At 37.9% G+C, this 23643-nt stretch overlaps 1 protein-coding gene across 6 annotated transcripts in view; it reads right to left on the bottom strand.

Annotated features, from left to right (window-relative positions):
• Positions 1-2276: 2276 nt before the first annotated feature.
• The window catches only part of LOC108934405 (glucocorticoid receptor-like), a 34634-nt gene continuing 13267 nt past the window's right edge, over positions 2277-23643 (bottom strand). For all 6 annotated transcript variants that reach the window (XM_018752169.2, XM_029251176.1, XM_029251175.1 and 3 more), the window contains 7 exons: positions 14569-14735; positions 11701-11817; positions 9654-9932; positions 8685-8829; positions 7991-8121; positions 4607-4764; positions 2277-3634 (listed from right to left, as the gene is read on the bottom strand). In XM_018752169.2, coding sequence (XP_018607685.1) covers positions 3482-3634; positions 4607-4764; positions 7991-8121; positions 8685-8829; positions 9654-9932; positions 11701-11817; positions 14569-14735 — 1150 coding nt within the window. In that variant the 3' untranslated portion in view covers positions 2277-3481. The remainder of the gene's footprint in view (positions 3635-4606; positions 4765-7990; positions 8122-8684; positions 8830-9653; positions 9933-11700; positions 11818-14568; positions 14736-23643) is intronic.

The following is a 23643-nucleotide window of genomic DNA, read 5'->3' on the forward strand; positions in this document are numbered from 1 at the left end:
ATTCATATGACAAATCTTTTTGATTTTGAAAACCATTTTCAAAGCTATGTAAATGGGATAAATTTAAAAAAAAAAAAAAAAAAAACTTTGTGAAACATTTTAGCTTCTTTATTTATAATATGTTAAATTAATTTTCTGGGTTTGTACCCTGAAATATTTGAGTATATTAACAAAGTTTATTTTTAAGTAAAAAAAAAAATATATATTTTTTGATAGTTTACTAGGCTTAATCTTATTCGTTGCTAACATTTTTCTGTCTTTATTTGCATAGTTTTAAAGCAGTCTTATTTTCTTGTAACTGTCACACAATGAACAATACTGTACAGCCTTTCTGTCTATTAAAAACCAACAAAAAGAAACTGAAGGCAGGTCTGTTTTCTCTGGAAAAGTGAGAGACCCAGCAGGGTACACATCCAGCAGCTTAGGATCACATCACATTGGAGGCGCACCTACTACATATGTGGAATGCGTGATGACGTGCCTTTAACGTTTGAGGCTCACAGGAGACCTTGGAAAACAAGTTGTCAGGCATCTCGCAGAACACACAACTGCATTAACTGGGGTGTAAGAATTAGACTGGGTCAATGCTAGAATATACTGTAAAAGTGCATTTATTAAAAGAATGACTGCAAAAAAAAAGAAACTGCTATTGCTGACAATTTTAGCTACAAGAGAACTGCTCAATTCCTGACGTACCACAGAAATATACAGTCCAACATTTACTCAGATAAGTGAATGATCAACTGTAGAAGAAGAATAAAGAAAATAACTTTTTTCCAGAACAGGTATACACTATGTTCTTTACAATCTATTACCTTTACATAACCAAACATGACTTTAATGAAAGCCATATACAGCAGCAGTACTGTTCTGCCCTTAATTCTGTATGATAAGATTTTGCAAGTATCATATACAAAATATATGTTTTTAATAGTGCAAATATTAAGGCTCTAAACAGTAGATTACTTTCACACACAGTTTACATCTTTCCAAACTGTTTGGATCATCTTCACAGTAACTGAGAAGAGATCAAAGCTTAACCCCATTTCAAGAGTGATGAAATTTAGTGCTTCCATTGGTATCTGATACTGTAAATAGTTGCACATGAATGACTTATTAGCTTTGGTTAGTTGTGTTGTAAAATAAAACACCTGGATTTTCCTACTAGTGATGAGACTTAACACAATTTAGTTTGCCTAAAATATTTCCTATTGAGATTCCATACATATATTCATTTACTGGGATATGGATTTTAACCTTTTTTTTTACAGTGTTTCAAGTTTTTTTTTTTTTTCCCCCCAACAAATTAACTGAATTTCCAGGCCTAAAAGAATACAACAGTATTTGAATTTTCAGGGTTCTGTAATAAATATTTTTAGTTTTCAAATTTTTTAAAATAACTGATACTCATTTTCAAAAGTTCACATTTCTGAAGCTTTACCTTAAAACCACTTTGAAGAATTACTTGAGAGCTTGAAAGGAAATTAATGTTTCACATACCTGAAAGAAACATCAATTTCTTTATGCTGCGCTTCTTTTTGGGAAAAACCTTTTTCTACAGACTTTCACAGCAACAGGAATCTTGCTTTTCAAACATAAAATGACTGTATGTGAAAGTAAGCCCAAATGTGAATAAACAAAAGGAATGCACAGTGAAGCAGTTAGATAAAACATCAGAGGAACAAAGAATAATACATATACTGAATATTTTCAGTGGGCATGCCTTAACTCAGCTTTGTGGAGACCACCTTACAACATTTTCTGCCATGTTTTCAGCCATATGGTAAGAATGGGATTCAATTATTTTCAAAGAGAAAAACTTGCCAAAAATGGTGCCGTTCTTCCAATGGGACCCAAGTTCTCACATATCTCCCATCTTGTGTCCAGCTCTTCGCGACTGGTGTATAAAGGGACCATAGAAGCAGAGCAGAGTACACACCAGGCACTTACACAAGGGGCTTCCTGGCCCAAGCAAATGAACTGGGACAAAAATGACGTGTTCAGCACACAGGAGTGTACCCTGGTGAATATTTTTAAAAATAGTGAAGAAACAAAAATATGACAAAGAGAATTCTTAGAATTGGAGTCCTTAATCAGAATTTAGTCCTTTGAACACTGAATTTACACTGTAAATGTGTATCAAAATGTCAAGTTAACAATATTATATCACTCATCCCAGTCAGGAGGGAAGAAAAAAAAAAAAGAAAAAAAAAAAAAGTTGTAACAATATGTTTTTTACATTCAATTCTGTAACTTGCTAGAGAACCTGAAGGGGCTCCAAAGTAGTGAATTTGGGGGGGGACCTTATGCGAAACACTCCCAAGGGGCCAAATAACTGATGGAAGCGCAGCTGTTGGAGTTGGACAGCAAAAGAAAACTGATAAAGGTGTGAGTTACAAATCATTAAGAAAAAGTCTTATGTTCATTACTAACTGATGAAGACTGACTTAGCAAATTCACTTACTTCAACAAAATAAATCGCCAGCAGATGTTCTATGGATATGGACTTATGTTTATATTTCAGAAGGCACACAATATGAACAGCAATTATATCACGTGAAGAAAAAAGTGCAGTTAAAAAGATTTAAAGTTTAAAAGATGTGATAAATGCCTTTGAACGCGAGTTTGAATTAATACCATACTGAAATAAAATGCTTCGCTTCACATTATAAGCGTAGCTACAGCTGTCAGGTGACAGTTATAACTACACCCTACTTACAAGTGGATTACCATAAAGCTTTGTATATACAGCACTAAACCACTCTGATTGTCGACTGCTTTCTCCCCATAGTGCACACAAATATAAAAAAAAAACACACATGATGGTGTGCTCAGAATCATGGTCAGTTTACCCAAAATTGGCAGGACTGTCTCCCAACTAATTTACTCACTCACCAAATGATGTCTTCATATAAAAAAAAAAAAAAAAAAAAAAAAAAAAATTAAATGACACCTGCAAGGGAAACTGTTTTCTGAATTTTAAGGGTCACTTAAGTTTCACCTTTTTTGAACTGCCCACTGTAGAAAACAAAAAAGGCAACTTATGATGAAATCACTAGTGCAAGTACTGTAAAAACAGTAATACAGACAATACAAAACAAAGTCATAACAGTATGAAAAAATACTTGACAAGAACAGAGGGAACAGCTTTGCTATCTGAATAAAAAATAAAAAAGGCACAAGTTTCCCTTTTCTTGTAAATTTGTAAACATTTTAGCCGTTAGTATTTAGTATGCACAAAAATCTACTTTCTAATATACAATATTCCTTTCTTATTGAAGTTACCAGGATTTAAAATCATTTCCCTCTAGTTTTAAGCAAATTACAAGCAAAACTATTTCCATGGGTGATATTATTTATCTTTTTGTTGAAGTATGTGTGTCCCTCCCACTCATGTGTGGGACTCAGTCTCAGTGATGTCCCTCTTCACCAGAACCTCCCTCCCCAGGAGGGAAAAGCACTCCGAAGGACATGAGCTGAGTCAGTGCTGATGGAACAAGAGTGGCTTCAGACTGCCGGCTCTGAATTTGGGCAGCTGGTTGCTGATGATCTCTGCTAGCATCTCAGGGAATTCCACACTGAGGGACTTGTTAACGAACGTGTAGAAGCAGAAGTTCAGCAGGCCTCCCACCATCTGCAGAACAAAACAATCCTTTAAGGCTGATATTAACACAAAGAAGGTGGAGGTTTAACAGAAGTCCGAAAACCATTTTGCTGAAAGTAGTCTCCACAAACTCCTGTCTTGATTGCTGTCCAGTTCATGCCAAAGCAATGTGAAATGTTAATCTTCTCATAACATTCTTCATTAGCTCATTTTCTCCATTGTAGTAGTATGTCTCTTCTTACTGCCACTATTACAATAACCAGTACTCATGTTTGTTAAATATGATTTGGGGTTAATAAGGTGGTTAAAAAAAAAAAAAAAAAACCCACAAAAAATGAACAAACAGCAGATGTGAGCTTTAAATAATGCTGAAGTTAGTGTAGGACGTCCTATGGGTGCACTTTACTGCCATCCATCAGCAACATGCTGGGTAAAGACAAGTCGCATTTGTTCTACTACAAATAAAAAAACTGTATGAACTCTGATGAGTTAAGACAATATGCATTGGAGGGGGAGAACCATTTTAAAAAAGTTAGCCTTTGTACTTCTTTTAAGAGGGGGGCATGGTGGGGCAGCGGGTTTGGGCAGGTCCTGCTCTCTGGAGGGTCTGGGGTTTGAGTCCCGTTTGGGGTGCCTTGCGACAGACTGGCGTCCCGTCCTGGGTTTGTCCCGTCCCCCTCCAGCCTTGTGCCCTGTGTTGCCGGGTTAGGCTCCAGCTTGCCACGACCCCGCTTGGGACAGGCATTTTCAGTCTGTGTGTGTGTGCTTCTATTAATAATTCCACAGTTCATAACCCATGGTGCTAGTGTGCATGCATTAGTAGACTTACAGTCACAAAATACTTAAAGGCACAATTAAGATAAAACACAGTATAAACATAAAAATGGCATAATGTCGACGTATTTAGGATTCACCTCATTCACTGGCACATTCATGTACTTTTTTCAGCACCAGCACCAGCACCACCCCCACCCCCACCTCCATCTCCATCCCAACACTCACTTCTTGCATGGAGTCCAGAAGTTTGGTAAGTTGGTAGAACCTCTGCCAGTTCTGTGCCGAGTTCTCCTCACGTTTGGCAATAGCCTTGCCCAGCTCTTTGATATAGGACATGCGGATATCGTCAAAGATAGCCTGGCTCTTCAGTCCATCCTTTGGTACTGCAAAAACAAGCATTAAAAGCACCAGTCTCCTGTTTAGGTTTCTCTGACCCATTTTTGCCTACAGAATCACCTCTGGAATCCAGATGTTCTGGAACCCAACCTAACCTCCTGATCCAGTTACACATGTAACTAAAATTTTATTATGTTGATTTTTTTTCCATATTCCATTCATTTCTGTTAAGATTAATCACACTTTTGGCATTCATTTGCACTATATGTCAGTTTACAGGAAAATATTCTATATTTTTGAAATGATCAAATTTTGGCAAATTTTGAACTTTTGGCACAGGGTTCCAAACACCAAATATTCCAGGACTTTTTAGGATCTGATTTTTGCTAGAATGTTTTGATAGTTTCTAGAATGTTCTGGTGCCTTCCAGAATCCTCCAATGGCTGCTGTGTTTCAGTGCTTTTCTAGAATGTTCCAGTGCTTTCTAGAATGTTCTAACACAAGCAGAATATCTATAATTTCATTAATGAATGATGTTTAAAATCTCTCAATATAGTGTTCCTTATATCTGTGAGCAAAAATTCCCAAATTATTGAATATTTTCATAAAAATAGTGAAAGCAAGATTCTGTGGCTTGAACTTAGTCTAGAAGTACTAGTGGTATCTTTGCAATCAGTAAACTTTAATCATAATCAAGGTATAACTAAGAACTTTGAAAAATTTTGTTGCGTTACCTACATCCAGCCACCAAAGTCCCAGTTTCCAGCAAAAGGATCAATAAAGATAAATCAATTCTTCATCACAATCAGCTGTATGTAAAGGTCCTTCAGATTATTCTCATATGCACTTGACTTACTTGATTGCCTTCTACCAGAGCTCGGGAATAGTTTGTGCTATTACAAGATACATCAATCAGAGTATGGTTGACTGCCATGTCTGCTGAGGATCTCAAACTGCTGCAAAGGACTGCCAGGACTGCAGCAAAAACCACTGGCTCAGATGTCTCACAGCTGTAAGACATCTATACCACCCATTGTCTGAGAAAGCTGAGTCTATCATCAGGGACACCATCCAACCAGCTAATGCCCACTTCACACTTCTACCCTCTGGCAAATGCTACCGGAGCATGCCCACCCACACCTCCCGCTTCAGAGACAGCTTCTTGCCACAGGCCATCAGAACACAGAACCAGCAGTGATCTCACTCCACTCTGTACTCGCACTTCAACGAATAGTAGTGTGATGCAACTGTTAACCTGTACTGCCATTTGCACTTTAATAAACATTACTTGCTGCCAATTTGCACACTGTCCTTATTATACCACTTAATTGATCTAAATATTCACTCCTTTAGCTTTATCCCCCTGTACTGTGAATTGCACTATTGCATTGTACTGTCCTATATTATCTTGCCCTACACCCCCTGCTGTATATTACTGTAGGCTGAGAGAACTGTAGAACAGCAATTTCACTATTTCTTGAATACATGTGACAATAAAACATGAAATTTCAAAGTAGCAAAATGAGTTTTTCCATTACTTTTTGAAAATGTACTATAAGGTGCTTTGGAACAACTTCCTTTTAACATGCTACATTAGATGAAACTTAATTCACTTTATTGAAGGCTAAAAAAGAAGTCAGACACCCTGTGAATTTCAGCTAAATGTATTAAATTCATGTGGCTCTTCTTGAATTCACTGCCATGGCAAAGCTATGGTTAGACCACACACACACACACACACACACACACACACACACACACACACACACACACACACACACACACTTTCAGAACCGCTTGTCCCATACAGGGTCGCGGGGAACCGGAGCCTACCCGGCAACACAGGGACCACCTACGTGTAAAACACCAATACTGACTGAAAATCCATTTTTCTTTTTTCAATAGAAGCTAAAATCATGAATTACACTGTTTATAAAACCAATCCTCTGAAGTCTTATTGAGAGACAAACCTTAGCAAATTTAGTGAACTCATGCTCTTCCACAAATATTCTCAAAAAAGTTGACATCTTTCTACATTCCTGTGCTGTTTACAGAAAGAAAGAAAAAAAATAATTTCAACAGCTTCCACTTCCTTCTCTGTGGGCAGCTGTAAGAAAACTAAGTTCTTATTGTTTTGTTTCAAGTGACTCTCCACAGGACTTCAGCGCAGACACTCCTGTGTTCAATTAAAATGGAATTATGCAAAACACAGCAGGAAGACCAGGGAGAATAATATGTTGGTAGTCCTTTCATCTGGCAAAGAGACACTGAGGAAAAGATTCCACTGCATAACAAAACTGTTAACTTTTTTGTTTCACATGTTGATTCCAGGAAATACTGAATACAATCAAAATTACTGGAACAATGAAACCATTTCATCATTTACCAAATACACTAAGACTACTTAATTCTCCTTAGATTAACAGTACAAATGCAATTTTTTCTACTTAGAAGGCAAGTTAAATGTATTCACGTTACTGTAGACAAACGGGACTCTTCTAAAAATACACATATTGTGGTTTAAACAAGATAAAATACACAAGTGCTGCAGGTTTCCCTATGGGTGTGGGTAAAACAGAGGCACCTTTCATCAGAAAGAAAAGTGTTTTATTACCTCCTAACCATCTTTAAATTAATTATATTTCAGCAAACTTGATTTGCATATTTAACATAGATAACAGCACAAATACCCTTTTCTGGTTGGAGTGCAAATGCTTCAGATAATCAGTTCAATGCAGCCATCCATGCAAAATATTTATAACCTGCTAAGGGAGGGAGATGGGGATCATTATTATTCGTCAAGCTACTTATTTCCCACTTCATCTACTATATACATGACCCTGAAATTCCATTGCCATTTTTCAAATATTCAGATTTTTTTTATATTCTTGCTCAATTACTTAAATTTACAGCAGCATAAAACAACTCTTGATTTATACTCAAAACAGCAATCACTGCTTCAGTGGCCTCCTTTGTGTTTGTCAGTTTCAGACTATAAATATTATAGTCTGAAATATTATAAGAGTATTTTTATTGTGTTCCAGAAATACTCAATGTCAATTTGTTTTGTGTGAGTAAAAAGAGCTTAACTCTTGTCACTCATTTAATGATGAAATGGTTTTTGCATTCCTATGCTCAAAACATGCTTAGAATGTAATGCAGTAGTTAAAGGAGTAAAATTACAGCATTTGATTTAACAATTTAATTTGACAGTCTTGTTGGAAATGTTTGGAGTGGCTACTTTCTGTGGAAACGGTTTCTGGTGACACTCACCTGTGCTCAGCAGAAGCAGGACTTTCATGCACAGGTACTCGTCATAAGACACCTGGAGCCGCACAAACTCACTGGAAATTTTCAGCATTTGTTTACACTGCTCCGTCATGTATGGAAGTTTCATTCGTTCCCTGCCAAAGGGCAGATGGATATGTAGTTATAAACTGAAAGGACTGCTGCTATAATGAACATGTTTTGACAATCTAAAAAAAGAACAGATAAATCAGTTAAACAGGTTCAGTTACAGCAATTGTGGTTATGCAAATACATCTGCATTTAATTCACTTAGCAGCTTATGTTACCCAGAGTGAGAGAGAGTGCAAAGAGACAAGTGACATTTACTATGTGACCTACAATACATATTTAATCATTTAATATAAATAATATTCAAATAAGCTAGAATGGTATTTAGTAAAAAGCAACAAATGCTAAACACTAAAGTGGCAGGACAGATGAGACAACTTCATTTTGCAGAAAAATATACAACTTGGAATTAAGGTTTTTTCCTGTTTCGGAATGGAAATAAATTAATCTGAAAAACACGGAATTACGTATTTCCAAAACTGGAGTTTTTAACCTAGAAGTTTGTTGCTTTTATTACGTTTCACAAGCCCAAAAAAGAACCTTCCTTTGTTTTAGAATGCCATGGAAGAACAAAAGAGTATCACAGAAGCTCAGACAGGTTTTTACTTACTCATTGATGACGAGGTCTGGAGCAAAGCAGAGCATACCCCCATTGCTCTGCTGGTAGGACCTCCATCCCAGGCTAAAGGACATGATGAAAAGCCAAGAGCACTGCAGCAGGGTCATCTGGTCATCTAAGTGCAGATTTCGAAACCCTAATTAGATCAGTGATGGGAGAAAAGAATGATTAACATTAGAGTATAAACTTTTTTGCATCTGACTTTTAAATCCATGCATAGAAATATACATAACAGTTCTCAAGCTACAATACAAGAAATATCACTAGAGAAACTAACACATAAAGCAGCACGAATCCCGAAACCCACAAAAATAACTTGGCATGTGGAGAAAAACACAGTGAAGCAGATGTTTGTGGTCATCACTGAACTCGCATATTTTGTATGTTTGCATAGTTCATCTACAACGTACTCTGAGAATCAGCCTGCCTGCCTAGGGTTGAATTCAAGTCATCATCGTTATCCTGCTACAAAAATTAATCATGATGAACATGCTAATCACAGACTGTATACAATAATAATAATAGTTCTACACTTCCCCTATTTCTTCAACTGCTTGTCCTGTGAAGGGCTGTTGTACTCCTGTGCCTATCCTGGACACACAGGGCAAAGGCAAGGTAAACTCTGGACAGGATGCTCATCTATTGTAGGGCAAACACAGTCATGCTCAGTTGATATTTTAATCTCAAACAATATCTGACCCATTTATGTAGCTGGGGAATTTACTGGAATGATTCAGGGTAGGTACCTTGATCAAAGCTACTGCAGCAGTGGGGTAGCAATAGGATTCATTTTACCAGTCAATATCCATTAGGCTACCTGCTACCTCATGTAAAATTTTAGGAATCATTTTAATACATTTCATTTTCTCAGGAGGAGGAGCATGTGATGAAAACATCCTGTTACCTGCCATATTCATTCAGTGGTGGACTGTAAGGATGATCAGCGTTAGGCATCCTTACCTGGGAGGGCTTTAGCCCATTTGACAGCGGAGACAACCTGCCGCCCCCCAAGCCGGTTGAGCGTGGTCATTAGCCTGGTGGAGGTGTCTGGAATGGTGCTGTCATAACCAGAGTAGATGATTTCTGGCTCAATAGCTCTCAGTAGTGACTGCATGGAGGGGACTAGCTGAGACAGGGACTTGGGCAACACCACTTGTGTCAGTTCCTCTGGCAAAGGAGGCGAGGTCTCTGCTGTTGTCTGCTGGCATTTTAGTCTTATCAGCTTCTTGGTCTTCCTTGCTGGGGTCATAGAGCAAGATTATTGCTGTTATTTATCGGACATCTCAAGAAGGTCACTAAAGTTTGCATCACAGCACCGCCTTCTTTCAGCCTCGGCACCTCTAAGGCAGAATGAGGCTCTCTAACCCGCAGGAGTGAAGAATTTTTACACTCTTCAAGGAAACACTGGTGGTTTCCTTTTCATACTACAGCAGACCTGAACTTATAAAGGCCTCTATCTTGCATTCTGAACTACACATTTGGTTAATATACCCATTTTCTTCACATATACAGTCCATGATTATTAATACAACAATTAACCAGTCCAGATTTTCATTATCTGATCTGCAACATCCAGTCCTGCCTTCCACAGTTGCTCCAGTGCAATAAATAGACAGAATTTGAAAACTGCACCAAATGGCTATGTGAGAGAGACTAAAATACACTGCACTGTTCACAATTCAGTCCTAGCAAAATAAGGCTGGATAACCACAGATAAGTTTGATAAAGAGAACATTCTTTAATGAAGCTTATATCTTGTTAATTTCTGTCTATGTTCTGAGTCATTCTGAGTGAACTGGTTTCAATCTGTGAATAGATCAAATGTTTTCTCATTAGAAAAACAAAAATGGGAAAAGACCTCTTTGGTACCCGACGCCTCATCTTATGGATAGATTTTTAGTAACCCGTTAGGCTGAGGTATTGGGGGGAAGAGTGTGTTTATTGTCATAGTGACTATCCTGTGAAGATGACTACATCATACAATAAATTTAACAACAAATTTTTATATTCAGGTTTTTCCCACATACCAATGATTATCAGTATGGATTTATTTTGTGCAGGTTCATAATTACTACACGTCTATGAGATATTTAACAGGTAAAAACCAGCAATAAACACAAATCAAGTGAAATTACAAATTATGTGCAATGATATTAACACTAAAATGGAATGCTTTTCCAGATGTCACTGTGGGTAATCTATGAGGAAGACAAAAGGAGGGGAAAAGGCACAGTAAAAGCTAATGTTAATTGCAAATTACTGCATACAGAAGGATGGTCTGAAGTAGCTGCGATACCTAGGAATTTAGTGACCTGAATAAGCACAAAAAAACTGACATGGAGTAGGCACAAACTATATGCTAAATTTCAAACTTGTACACTGATGAACTAACCAAGCTGGGGAAAATAAACATTATAAATAAATTCAGTATAAATCTGCATGTGCAATAGGAAAAATTTTTATGCAAAAAATAATGGGAGGACAATTTAGCTTACTCAGTAAAAGCTCTTTTGTGGTATACAGCTCAAGTTGTTTGAGTCTGAATTTTGATATCCTCCAATTATGACAGAGTCAGCTAAGGAGAGGATGTAAATATCAGTGGTCTCCTTGTTTCCTTTTGTCATTTCATCCATAGAGGTTTCTATGGAAACTATGAATTCTGGATTCAATTTTCCATGGGACTTTGGTATTCTCTACGCCTGTTTTTAATGACTTCCATGTGTGTGCTAATGTACCAAACAAATCAGTACCTGTCATTGGGTCCTCTTGGTATATAAAATTATAAAAGCACCTATTAGCCAGTTGCACTGAGCATGGTTATAACATACACCTGTTTATTCATGTATATATTTTGTTTTAAAACAAGATATAATCAGTGCTACAGTGTAAAAGACCTAGGCTTCATCATATGAAATTTCTTAACCTGAAGTTAAACAGTTTAAAATGACTAAGAATCACAGTGTTGTTTTTAACTACTTAATCTGACAACTGAGTAAGTAACATGTACCTTCCAGGTTCATCCCAGCCTGCAGACACTTGCGGAAGCGGCAAGCAGGGCAGTTCTTCCTGCGGATCCTGTCAATGATGCAGTCATTCCTACCCGCGCACAGATAATTGTGTTGTCCTGAGAGGAAACAAGTAATTAGTAAGAAAAAAAAAAAATGTTCCAAAGGCACTTATCCAGTACTGCACAGTCACAGCAGCTCACATAATTAGTACGAGTACACCTGTACTCTTTTTTCCTAAAAAACAGCCTTGAGGTGACCGTGAAGAGAACAAAATGTTGAAACTGAATTCTCACAGGCAAGCACTAATCATTCTTTTCTTCACAAAATGTAACTGCAGGAACAGGGATACAAGTCAATGCTGTAGTCACACTTCACATGAATACAGCCTGTTTTAAATACACAAAAAGCAGCTTCACTAAATTTTATAATTAACAAAATGGGAAAAATGGTAGACAAAAACAGGACATTTTTTAGTTTTTAACTAATTGATTACCATCTGCTAATGTAAATCTATTCCATCAAACATTAAAAAGTTGTGGAAAGATCTTTGACTTGTTTAGTTTTATTTATTGAACAAGCATTGTTCTGGTTGCATTTAGACTGAAATAGAACAGACATTTGTTCTACTGTAACTATTAACCAGCTAATCTGCCTTTCTTGGGGGGGGGGGGGGGGAAGAAAAACTTATCCAGGTACAAAATATCACATGCAAATCATACTACAAACACACAGAACTGGCATATGAAAACACCGTAAATATTTTTCCTAGTCTTAAAATTAAAAACCTCAAATCTGAATTTCTGCCAATCACACCACACTTTTCATTACTGTTCGGTATTTCACCTAAACTGTTCTTCAGCACTAAAACATGTTTTTCTCCATATACTGCGATTGTTCTCATTTTGGTGAAGGATTTAGAGCACAGCAAAACTTGATCGGTAAACTAACGGTAAACAGAATATTTTAATACTGTAAAATACATTCCTTTAATTCTGCTTTTTTAATTGTCTGTACATCAGTTTCAACCAAACAACTACATTTAAATTTATTGACTTGGCAGACACTTTGTCCAAAGCGATGTACATCTCCCAGAGAATACAATTTGTGCATTACATTAGGAAAAAGAGACACACAGCTGCAGACGTGTTGATTCTTAAGTAGTTTGTTTCTTTCCACTATTACTGCTGGAAGTGTATAAATATTCATACGTTCATACGTGTCATCTTTTTCCCGCTTAACCTACAAATACAAACAAGCGCTACTTGTTAAGACTACATTTACAATGTACTGTATTACAGTACAAAACAGGGCTTCATTTAGAACACTTGTTTTGTTACCTGTATAGAAAGGATACTAAAGAAATAAAAGGTTAGGCTAATACTTTATTAGCAGTGCAGTTTAAGTGCAGAATACAGACATTAAGCCATCAAGCTGATCTTGTGGCTGACACACTTTTCATGATCATTCAGAAAAATAGTACACACTAGGTCCTGTACATAACATCTATGATTCATCCCATCTCACTTCTCTGGCTATCAACTGTATCCCACATCTTTTCCACAGTCCAGGCATATCGCTTAATACTATGTAGTGCTCCTGTGTATCTCTTTTGAAGACACTGCTGTTTTTAGCATAGAGCCCTCCAATCCTACTGCAAATATCCTGTGGTACTGAATTCTTCTCCAAAAACAAGTGTTTCCTGTGGTGGAGCAGTATAATTACAATACAGGTTTCTGAAAATAACTTCACTTGGTACAAAAATAAGCATTTTAAAGATAAATTAAAAAAAAAAAAAAAATGATTTAATGTAGCATTAGTCTATGGTGAAACGGCAATTAAATTAGTCCCCTGAAATATAAAGATTTGGCTCATTTGGATTGTGCATTTTTCTGGATGAATCATACTTTGTTGAGCTACTGACTAAAGGCACTTTTGAGAATGTGTTTGCTTAAGTAAAAATGATCAGCAGATGAGTAACGTTTCTTAATGTTATCTCTTAAAGCAAATAATGGAGTGGTCTCGGTTTAAGTTAAATAATATTTCATTATTCTTATCCTGTCAACGATTAAAGCACACAAAAACAAAAAAGTTCTAATTTGCATCTTAATATGAATATTAATATGCAAGTGGGAGAATTTTACATTTTGGAAACTATAAGTAATATTCCATTGGAGTATCCATGAAAATTTTCTAAGGTGACCAAAAAACATGAAAGACCCATCCATTCAATCATCTCATTGAATAAACAGCTCAAAGAATGCACTGCAATTAAAACTAGAATAAAGAGGGGAATGTGAAGTCCAGGGCTGAAAACATAATGAAGGTTCAAAAAATGAATAAATACATTGCAAAAACTGTAATTATAACAATAGCTACTGCAAAAATTTCTGGGATGACTCTCCTTGTATAACCTTTAAAGACCAAAGCCTTTGAAAATTTATCACTTCACAACACCTGCAATTTCTCTTCTAAAGAAAAAACTACATACAACTGCCGGAGCAGGCATGTTCTGTCTGAATTGTAACATAAGTTTTAGTTTGTAAAAAAATATTGCAACTGGTCCCAATATTCCATGAGCAAAAGCAAAAATCAAACACAGGCATGAAACTCTTGCATTTAAATATACCAGTTAATGAGCATCAAAAGAAAAATTCCTTTATTTAAATTTCTATTAAATGAAATCTTAGTCTCTTTAGCTACAAACTGAAATTGTTTTCAATTAAGCGTTTATTCTATTAACCCTTAATCAGATATATTAAAATGCATATATAACCTTTAGTAAATTGCATTGTCAAATCACAAAATCAGTGTTTTATTTTTACCTGTTAAGAGTCCAAAGATGGAAACATTGTAAACATTCCACTCACCTTCCATTGCTCTCTTGAAAAACACCTTGCAGCTACCACAGGTGAGGACACCATAGTGACATCCCGAGGCCTCATCTGAACACACCAAACAGATCTTGGGGGCAGAACTGCCAGACTTTGAAGGCCCTGCAGAAGTTAAACTGCTGGTTTCAGGACTTGCTGAAGAGCTATAAAACAAAGGAATAAAATGGTCAAAATGTCTTTCAGAAAACGGTAAAATGGTATTGTCATGATTTACCCAGGATTCATACCAACATCTACCTTCAAACAATATCACACACTCAACATAGTAGTTGCTATTTCAGTTTGTCAGTAGCAATGTAAGTGTGCCTGTTACAGTGCAACTTTCTAAATGATTCATCCTATTTAAACTGCTTAGAAGTTGAGTTTGAGTTAAGTTTCAAGTTTATTGTCATAGATACAAGTACCATGTACATGTATCATGAAAATCTTCCTGAATACTTCTCCACAGACTATGGACAAAGACAGCGACAACAGAAATACTGCACAAACAAAACAATGACAATGAGTAGTACAACAGCAATAGCAACAAATAATGGTAACAGTAGTAACAATAATGCCAGTTGACAGTCAGAACTCAAAATGAGGGAATGAGAATGCTTAAAGTGGCAGTGTAATCTACCAATGTGCTTGGGTGGAGCAGTCCAACTCTAGTTACTAAAGGTAGCACATTGGTTAGTGTTGTATTCTCTTACAGCAGTGGGGTAAAAGCTGTTCCTGTACTTAGCTGTGCGGGTTCAAATAGACCTAAGCCGTTTTGCAGATGGCAGGGAAGAGAAAAGTGCCCGTGTGGGGTGACGACGATCTCTCGTGATGCGCATCGTCTTTCTTAGGCAGCGTGTGATGTAGATGTCCTGTACTGCTGGTAGCTGTGTGCCGATGATTTCCCGAGCCGTTTTGACCACCCTCTGTAGGGCTTTCTTGTCCTGTATGGAGCAGCTGCCACCCCAGGATGTAATATACCTGTAGAAAGTGGTGAGGACTATAGTGGACAATATCACTTGGCTTTCTTCAGACATTTGAGGAAGTGGAGGCGTTGATGGGCCTTTTTGATAGCGTGTGCTCAGTCCATGTGGGTTTGGCAGTGAGGGTGACTCCGAGGAGTCTGAAGCTGTTGACCCTCTCTACAATGTCCCGTCCTATGTAGATGGGTGCCTGAAGTCAATCACCAACTCCTTAGTTTTACTGACATTGAGAGACAGGTTGTTGTCCTGGTACCACTCTGCCAGGAGCCTCACCTCCTTTCTGTAGGCCATCTCATTGTTGTTGGTGATCAGACCCACAATGATGGTATCGTCAGCAAACTTTGATGGTGTTGGAGCTATGACTGGCCACACAGTTATGTGTGAACAGGGAGTATAGCACTGGGCTCAGGACGCTTCCCTGTGGCGTGCCAGTGTTGAGGATCAGTGGGGAGGAGGTATTACTGCCAATCCGCAATGCTGGGGTCTGTTGGTGAGGAAATCCAGGATCCAATTGCACAATGCGGCACTCAGTCCCAGCCCTAGTAGTTTCTGGATCAGCTTGGTTGAGATGACAGTGTTAAATGCTGAGCTATAGTCTACAAACAACAGCCTTGCATAGCAGTTCTTATTATCCAGGTGAGACAGAATGGTGTGGAGTGTGTGTGATCTCACGTCTTCAGTGGATCTGTTGTGGCAGTAGGCAAACTGCAGTGGGTCCAGAGCATCTGGGATGGTGTCCTTAATGTGTCCGAGCACCAGCCTCTCGCGATAGTCATTAAGGCAGCTCACTTTGTTCTTCTTAGGAACAGGGATGATGGTGGTGTTTTTGAAACAAGTGGGTACAGTTGAGCTTTTTAAGGAGGTGTTAAATATGTCTGTAAAGACAGTAGCCAGTTGCTCACTGCATGTTTTTAAAACTCGTCCTGAAATTCCGTCCGGACCAGCATCTTTGCGGATGTTGACTTGGCTAAAAGTTTTTCTCACCTGTGCCACAGAGATGGTGAGACCGGCGTTATCATGTACTGTGGGGATTCGCAGCGGGGGGTCTTAGTTCTCGAACTCGAAGCGGCCATAAAACGCATTCAGTTCGTCAGGGAGAGACGCAGCGGCACCTGTCAATGACCACCTCTGTGGTTTATAATCTGTTAAAGTTTGGATTCCCTGCCACAGCCTACGTGCATCTTGAGTGCAGTTAAACTCTGATTCCACCTTCCTGCTATATTCCCGTTTCGTGCTGGCGATGGCTTTGCGGAGCTCGTACTTGCTCTCTTGTACGCGTCCGTGTCCGTGTCTCTGGACTGAAACGCGCAAGTTCCATAAATCTAAGTTTCCCTCTGAGATCATCCAGTTTGTTGTCCAGAGACTGAACGTTAGACAGGAAAATGCTGGACATCGGAGGTCGTAGCCCGCAGCGTTTCACTCTTACCTGAAAGCTGGCCCTGCGGCCCCATTTCTGAGAACGCGTCTTCTGTGTGGTCTCAGGTGGGACGCAATCATAATGTTGTTCGCGGCAGAGCGAAGGTAGCGAGTTCAGCTCTCTAACGCTAAGAATTGCGTCTAATCCCACTGTTTCACGTATTTGCAGAAGCGTTTGGCAGTCATAAGTAATAAGAGAGTAAACTGGCTGGAGGAATAGTGACACAAACAATATACACTAAACTAACAAGTCTGCGAGGAGAAGCAATCCACATGTCACCTTGCGCTGGCATTTGTTGCAATATAATGTTTTTACGGAAGTGATGCTTAGGTTATGTTGCAGGACACATTGAAACAGTTAAATCACTCAGATTAAACTGTAATAACCGCAACAAAAAGACTTGAGGAAAAAGTGTCAGCTAAATGAATAAACAAAGTAGCATTAATTCATGGTCAATAATTGCATATTACAGTTGGTTCCATCTTACAAATTTAATTGGGACTGAGAGCTGGTTCATTACTTGAAAAGTTTGTAAATTCAATTTGAAACGAATTGGGCAAGGGGCTCATCATCAGTTCTAAGCTTAGCCATCTGTATAATGTGAAATGGGAGGAAAAATGGTGGTATTGGGAAACCTGACTACTACAATAATCACGTGCCTGTATATGAAACTCTGCTGTGAAATTCAGGTTTGTTTCCTTGGACTTGTAAGCAGCTTCTGAGAAAACTGTCTACTAAATAAACAGATCTAAATGAGTAAGTGTAATGTAAATGTCAGTAACCCAGACAGCGCTCACCAGGGTGGAAAGCGACAGTGGGGTTTTTGTATGGAAATAGGGCATCACACCACACTGTCTCTCTGATTCCTCCTCTAGCCAATCAAATACAGCAAGAAAGCAGACAGTCCCTCCCTCTGTTGAGCCCGGATGCCTTGTGCATGGCCCTGGGAATTTTCCACTGGCAGAAGTATTTACAACATAGTGTAAATAAAGCCCTGTTGAACCAGACCAGGGTATTGGCATTACCTGTGGCTTGTTAATCCCTTATATTTCCCATGAGCCCCCCACAGTGGTTGAACAACTAATTCACATTTTACTTACTATTCTCAACTATTTACAGTAAACCCCTTTTCCCACTCAAACATGACACTATCCAGTAATGTGGGTTGTTATATTAACTTTACCTTGAAATGAGGACAATAGCCCAACTCAGAGATGGAGGACTTGTAACTTGAAAGTTTGTCAGTCAAGGATCAAGTATTTTCATAGTTTATCTTCATATTAGTTGTAAAATAACACTTTAACAAGACATAAGTGTTAGGAAAAAAAAAAAAAAAAAAACAGAATTCTTTTAAGGGAAAAAGGCAGCAGGTAGAATAACCTTCCTTCTCAGAATTAAAGAAATGAGAAGTAAAATCACTAGGTTACATGTGGTTTAGAGGCACTATTTGCATGAGAGAATGCTGAACTCTGGTCAACATGGGAGAGAAATGCACACATCCTGGGGGAGGAGCAATAGCACTGGGATTGCAACAACCAAAAATGCATGCCCATACAAAAATCTGATTGTTGTTTTAAGGAACATTAACAAATAAGTTAAAGGTTTCATTTTTTCTGTATTTTATGTTTTTATTCATTTTTCATTACTGATCAGCCTGTGCAGGATCACTGTGTTCAAGAATTTATCCTGGAAACACTGAGGATGTATTGAACACAATGGATGAGATGTCAGTCCAGCACAGGACTTTTAGTTAATTATAGCAACATGCAGCAACATGTGCAACATTCAGTGGCAAACGAAGATGAGCAAGAATAGAATACTTGCAACACTTCCCTTCATGACATAATATTTAATGCATCAGGCAGTGGAGAAATGCATTTCCAAAGCATCCATAGCTCACCTAACACACAGCAAGGCTACACTTCACTCCTTGTCACTGAAGTTCATTCAACTACACAGCCACCCAGATTAATGTTATAGTGCTGGAAAAAAAGCAAAACTCATGCCTTTGAAGCATCACTAACACAATTTCAAATATGAATAAGCCAAATGGATTTCAACTACAAATCTTCTTCTGTCTTGTGGCTCTTAATAGAATATACATTTATTCATTTCACCTGATGCTTTTCTCTAAAGCAACTTACAATGTTAAGTTACTTGCAGTTATTTACCCATTTATACAGCTAGGTAATTTTACGGGAGCAATTTCGGGTAAGTACCTTGCTCAAGGGTACTACAACTGAAGGTGGGATTTGAACCTGCAACCTTGGGTCCAAAAGCAGCAGCTGTAAGTTATGTGTAATTTATGTTACATAAGTAAATCTGTGAAAATGTATGCATTCCACTGGAAGCACTTAAAATAATGTTTTTCTGACGCAACACACCTCATCCCAGCTTCACAGACACCAGAGAGAAAGAGAGAAAATGCCAAAATTTGCCTTAGAGCAGCTCTTGCAAAAACTTCAGAAAACTGACAAAGAGCTTACATGGCAATCTGTGTCAAGACTCATCAGTTAGGGAAAGGAACTATCAAAGAAACCACATAAAACGAAGCACAGGCATCTCAAGACATGTTGATCTCAAAACCTCATGCTCGAGGGGGCCGATTAATGCCTGTGATTTGGTATGTAGACACATAAATGCAGCAACCAGACTGATGGATTATAACCTGATTATTGTAACTATCATGGTAACTAATTATCTAGTGAAACAATCAAATTATTCAAATCTTGTATTTTAAGATTATTTGTTAAAGCTATGCAGCTCCTGGAAGAGCTATTTTTTCTACTGTTGCTTCAGGAGCTGACTAACTACAGGAAAACATTTGATTGCCTGAGTCATAAAAGAAAAACACTGCACATACTTGTGGTTACACTCAAGGTCAGTCCACAAAAATCAATTACTCTGCAGCCAGCACTGAAATGCTGATTTTTTTTTAAAAACGTCTACAACTGACTACTGCAGTTTATACTTTGGTGCCTCAGCGCATCAGTTGGATGCAATCAGCAAATCAATAGTCAGACATCTGTCTCAAGAAACAAATATAGACTGTACAAAGAGTTGTCATGAACTCCTCTGCTCATTCAGTAGACTTGAATCTGACACTTACCCAGATGTATAAATGTTTAAATCATCTTACGTAACTTAACACACAAATAAAACATTTTCCACTGCTTTGGAGTAAAGTGGTGGAACCATTCAAAGAAGTTGAATGTTTCCTCCATATGACTGAGATGTAAACAAAGGGGACACTGCAGCACAAATGGGTAGTTACATATTTGTGCTTACACATATTTCATGTTTCATATTAATTTCTTTGCTTTAATTGTCATTTAAATTCAATGTGCTTTTATGTTGAGGATGGCTTTCTACAGCAAGAGTGGCAGCCTGAAACTGAACTCTTGGATGCACAGGAAATCCCCCCTCAATACTTCTCAAAGCTCAATGCATATGACAATCACTAGTTTACTGCAGGAAGAGGAGGCACTCCTGCTCAAGATACTTCTAAGAACAGTAAATGAGTTGTCAAGAGTAACTTGTCAGGGTTTCATAACGGGATTTAGTAACAGGTGATGACTAAGAAGTCTAATGGCAAATTTAACTCAAAGAGCAGCCTATCAATCCTTGGTGAACAGCGTTATGGCAAAAACTAGTGGTTTTAGATTAAAAAAAGCACTGAAATATATACAGAAAATGAAGAACAAAAACTAAGTTTCAGTTTGCCTAGAAGTAAAGGCATCCGTGGATGCCTGTGCTTGCTGTGATGTCTTAAATATTTTTCATTATTAAAATGACTTCTGTTTTGTGTATAAAATGCTGTCTCAAATAATTATGCAGGACGTGTTACTTCTGAGAATTCAGCTCTACTTTAAACAGAGCCATAACTGATAGACCACGCCACATGTGAATGCACATATTTAATATTTTTACAAATTGCCAGAGAGGTTCTAATTAAATGTGTAGCATTGTAAAACTATGCTAATTTTCCTGAGTACACCCATCCCTCACACAAAAGGGTTAATTTATCCTTGAAATCCCTGTTTAAGTGAAATTCCATTATGAGTGGGTTGAATTGGACTTACATTTACTGAATACTGATTTATTGTTCCTGATGGGACAAAAATGCCACCGTGCAGAATAATAAAGCCCATGAAAATGATATACAGTTTCATAAACCATTTTAACACCTTTCTGTTACAGGACCCCATTAAATAAGGGCTGAGTGTAACGCACTTCACAAAAAGAACGTTTCAGTTCAGTGGTGTTCCTTGACTTTTAGTTTGGTGGGTAAACTTAGGGTTAGGGTGGCTCATGACACAATGAAGGTTATAAAGGCTGACTTACTTATATTTGCAGTTATTTACCTGACCCTTCAGAGTGACTTACAATGTTAAGCTACTTATTATCTATATAGTATGTTAGTTTCTACCAGAGCAATTCAGAGTAAGTATCTTGCTCAAGTGCACTACCAACACGAGGTGGTATTCAAACTAGGGCCTTCTAGTGTAAGAAGGCACCTGTAATTACTATGTGCTCTGTAATTATTAACTCTCAATGTTACCAAACTGGTCTGACACACAGCTGAACTTGATTTGTAAATGTTTTTAAACACCCGACATTCCCACAGCTAATATAAACATGTCAGATGTATTCATCAGGAACATACCCTACCAGGAGTGTACATGTTTGTATCAGTAACTATCTAGGTTTAAAAATGTCACATATAATCAATATTATGTCATGATCGCAGTAAATTTGTGACTCTCATCATATTATGACTTGGATCACTATGATTCTTATTCCATTTTAGGAATTGCAACTCAGTTACCAAAAATGGAATAGCCACCTGCCTATGCAAGTTATTTATGCCATCCTGAACTCTTCACGTTATTAGCCAAGTATTGAATCAAAAAAAAAAAAAAATTATATTTAACATAAAGTTACATTTGTTAACCTAAATATCAACATCATTAGATGTTTTTATATTTTGGACTTCTGCGCTCATGCTGCAAAAAAAGAGCAATTATTTCCAAAGAAGTCTCTGAGAATAAACATACTTGTTCTCCAAATGAATTGTGACCAAAGGAGGCAAAAGGCTTCTGCGCAGTTCATGTGGAAGAGAATGCATAAACTCCCTAGCAACAATTACATGCCTGAACAGAAAAGGCTTTAATTTTCAAATTCTTGGATTGCTGCCACGGTTAACTGAAGAATATGTGGGGAGTGGAGGAAAATGGAGAGAAGAGCATTCAACTTCCTCCAAACAATCAATATCAGCATGTACGGGACCAACCGTATTTAATGATTCCATTTGATAATAACAGAATGTACACACACACACACACATTTTCAGAACCGCTTGTCCCATACGGGGTCACGGGGAACCGGAGCCTACCCGGTAACACAGGGCGTAAGGCCGGAGGGGGAGGGGACACACCCAGGACAGGACGCCAGTCCGTCACAAAGCACCCCAAGCGGGACTCGAACCCCAGACCCACCGGAGAGCAGGACTGCGGTCCAACCCACTGCGCCACCGCACCCCCATCTAACAGAATGTAGATTTAATAATTTTCTTCAATTTAATGAATTTCATAATGAAAGGATGTAACTTTTATTTTCCCAAGTCCCATTGAGCCAATATAAAAATCCATCAGTATTTCCATTTTAGCAGCAATGCATATTAACCCCAACCTCCCCCCCCCCCCCCCAAAAAAAAGGCCACTGTTATGTTGGACTTAGTCATAATTCAGACTTGTCACAGTGTGAATATAGTCATGAAAACAGTTGTGACAAATGTATTATGGGAAATTGCTGCCCTTGTGAGCCCTTGAATCAGCTACTCATAAACTGGTTTATGAGTTTAACCCATCTGTGACCACACCCAACAAAACAATGTGAGGCAGCAGGACTTAACTATTCCCAGAAACAGTACTATTTTCAAAAAGTTATATGCATTAATATACCTAAGACAGGAAAATTTTAAAATGTAAGAAATATCAACTTATTCTGATGCCATATACAACAAAGGTATCTAGAAAGACAAACACAGAAAACAGAGACATTGTGACAAAACCACTCTGATGGCACTGAAATAGATCAGCATGTTCTACTTAGGTAAACTCTGAGATAGAGAACAATGAAGACAAGCAATGTTTGTGTATGGTTTCAAAGTTAAGCTGAGCATGCTGCTTAAAATACACTAACCACGACTTAAAATGTTTGAAATCAACAATTCACCAACCTGAACATTTTTTTTTCCCCCCTTTGCAATGGCAACACATCAAACCTTTTGAACATAATCCTCCATTTCATCTTCCCATGTCCCTCTTTTATAACTTTAAGGTTGGGAATGTATGACTGCTGAAACATAAAAATGCATTCCCATGTTTGACTATGTGAGGCCTCATTCTGCTATGTAGGTCAGTGTGACTATTTTAACCATAACAAATAAAATACAGGTTGTGCTACATAGAATCAGGACACACCCATCATTAGAGCAGATTTATACTTGTATTGATTAATTTAGCAGACTTTTTTCTCTAAAGCAACTCACAATGTTAAGGTATTTACAATGATTTACTGTACCCATTTACACAGCTGATTGATTTTTTTCCACAGGAGAAATTTAGGATAAGCGTCTTTCTCAAAAGGTACTACAGCGTGAAGTGAGTA

The sequence above is a fragment of the Scleropages formosus genome, chromosome 4 (genome assembly GCF_900964775.1).
Source record: "Scleropages formosus chromosome 4, fSclFor1.1, whole genome shotgun sequence".
NCBI lineage: Eukaryota > Metazoa > Chordata > Actinopteri > Osteoglossiformes > Osteoglossidae > Scleropages > Scleropages formosus.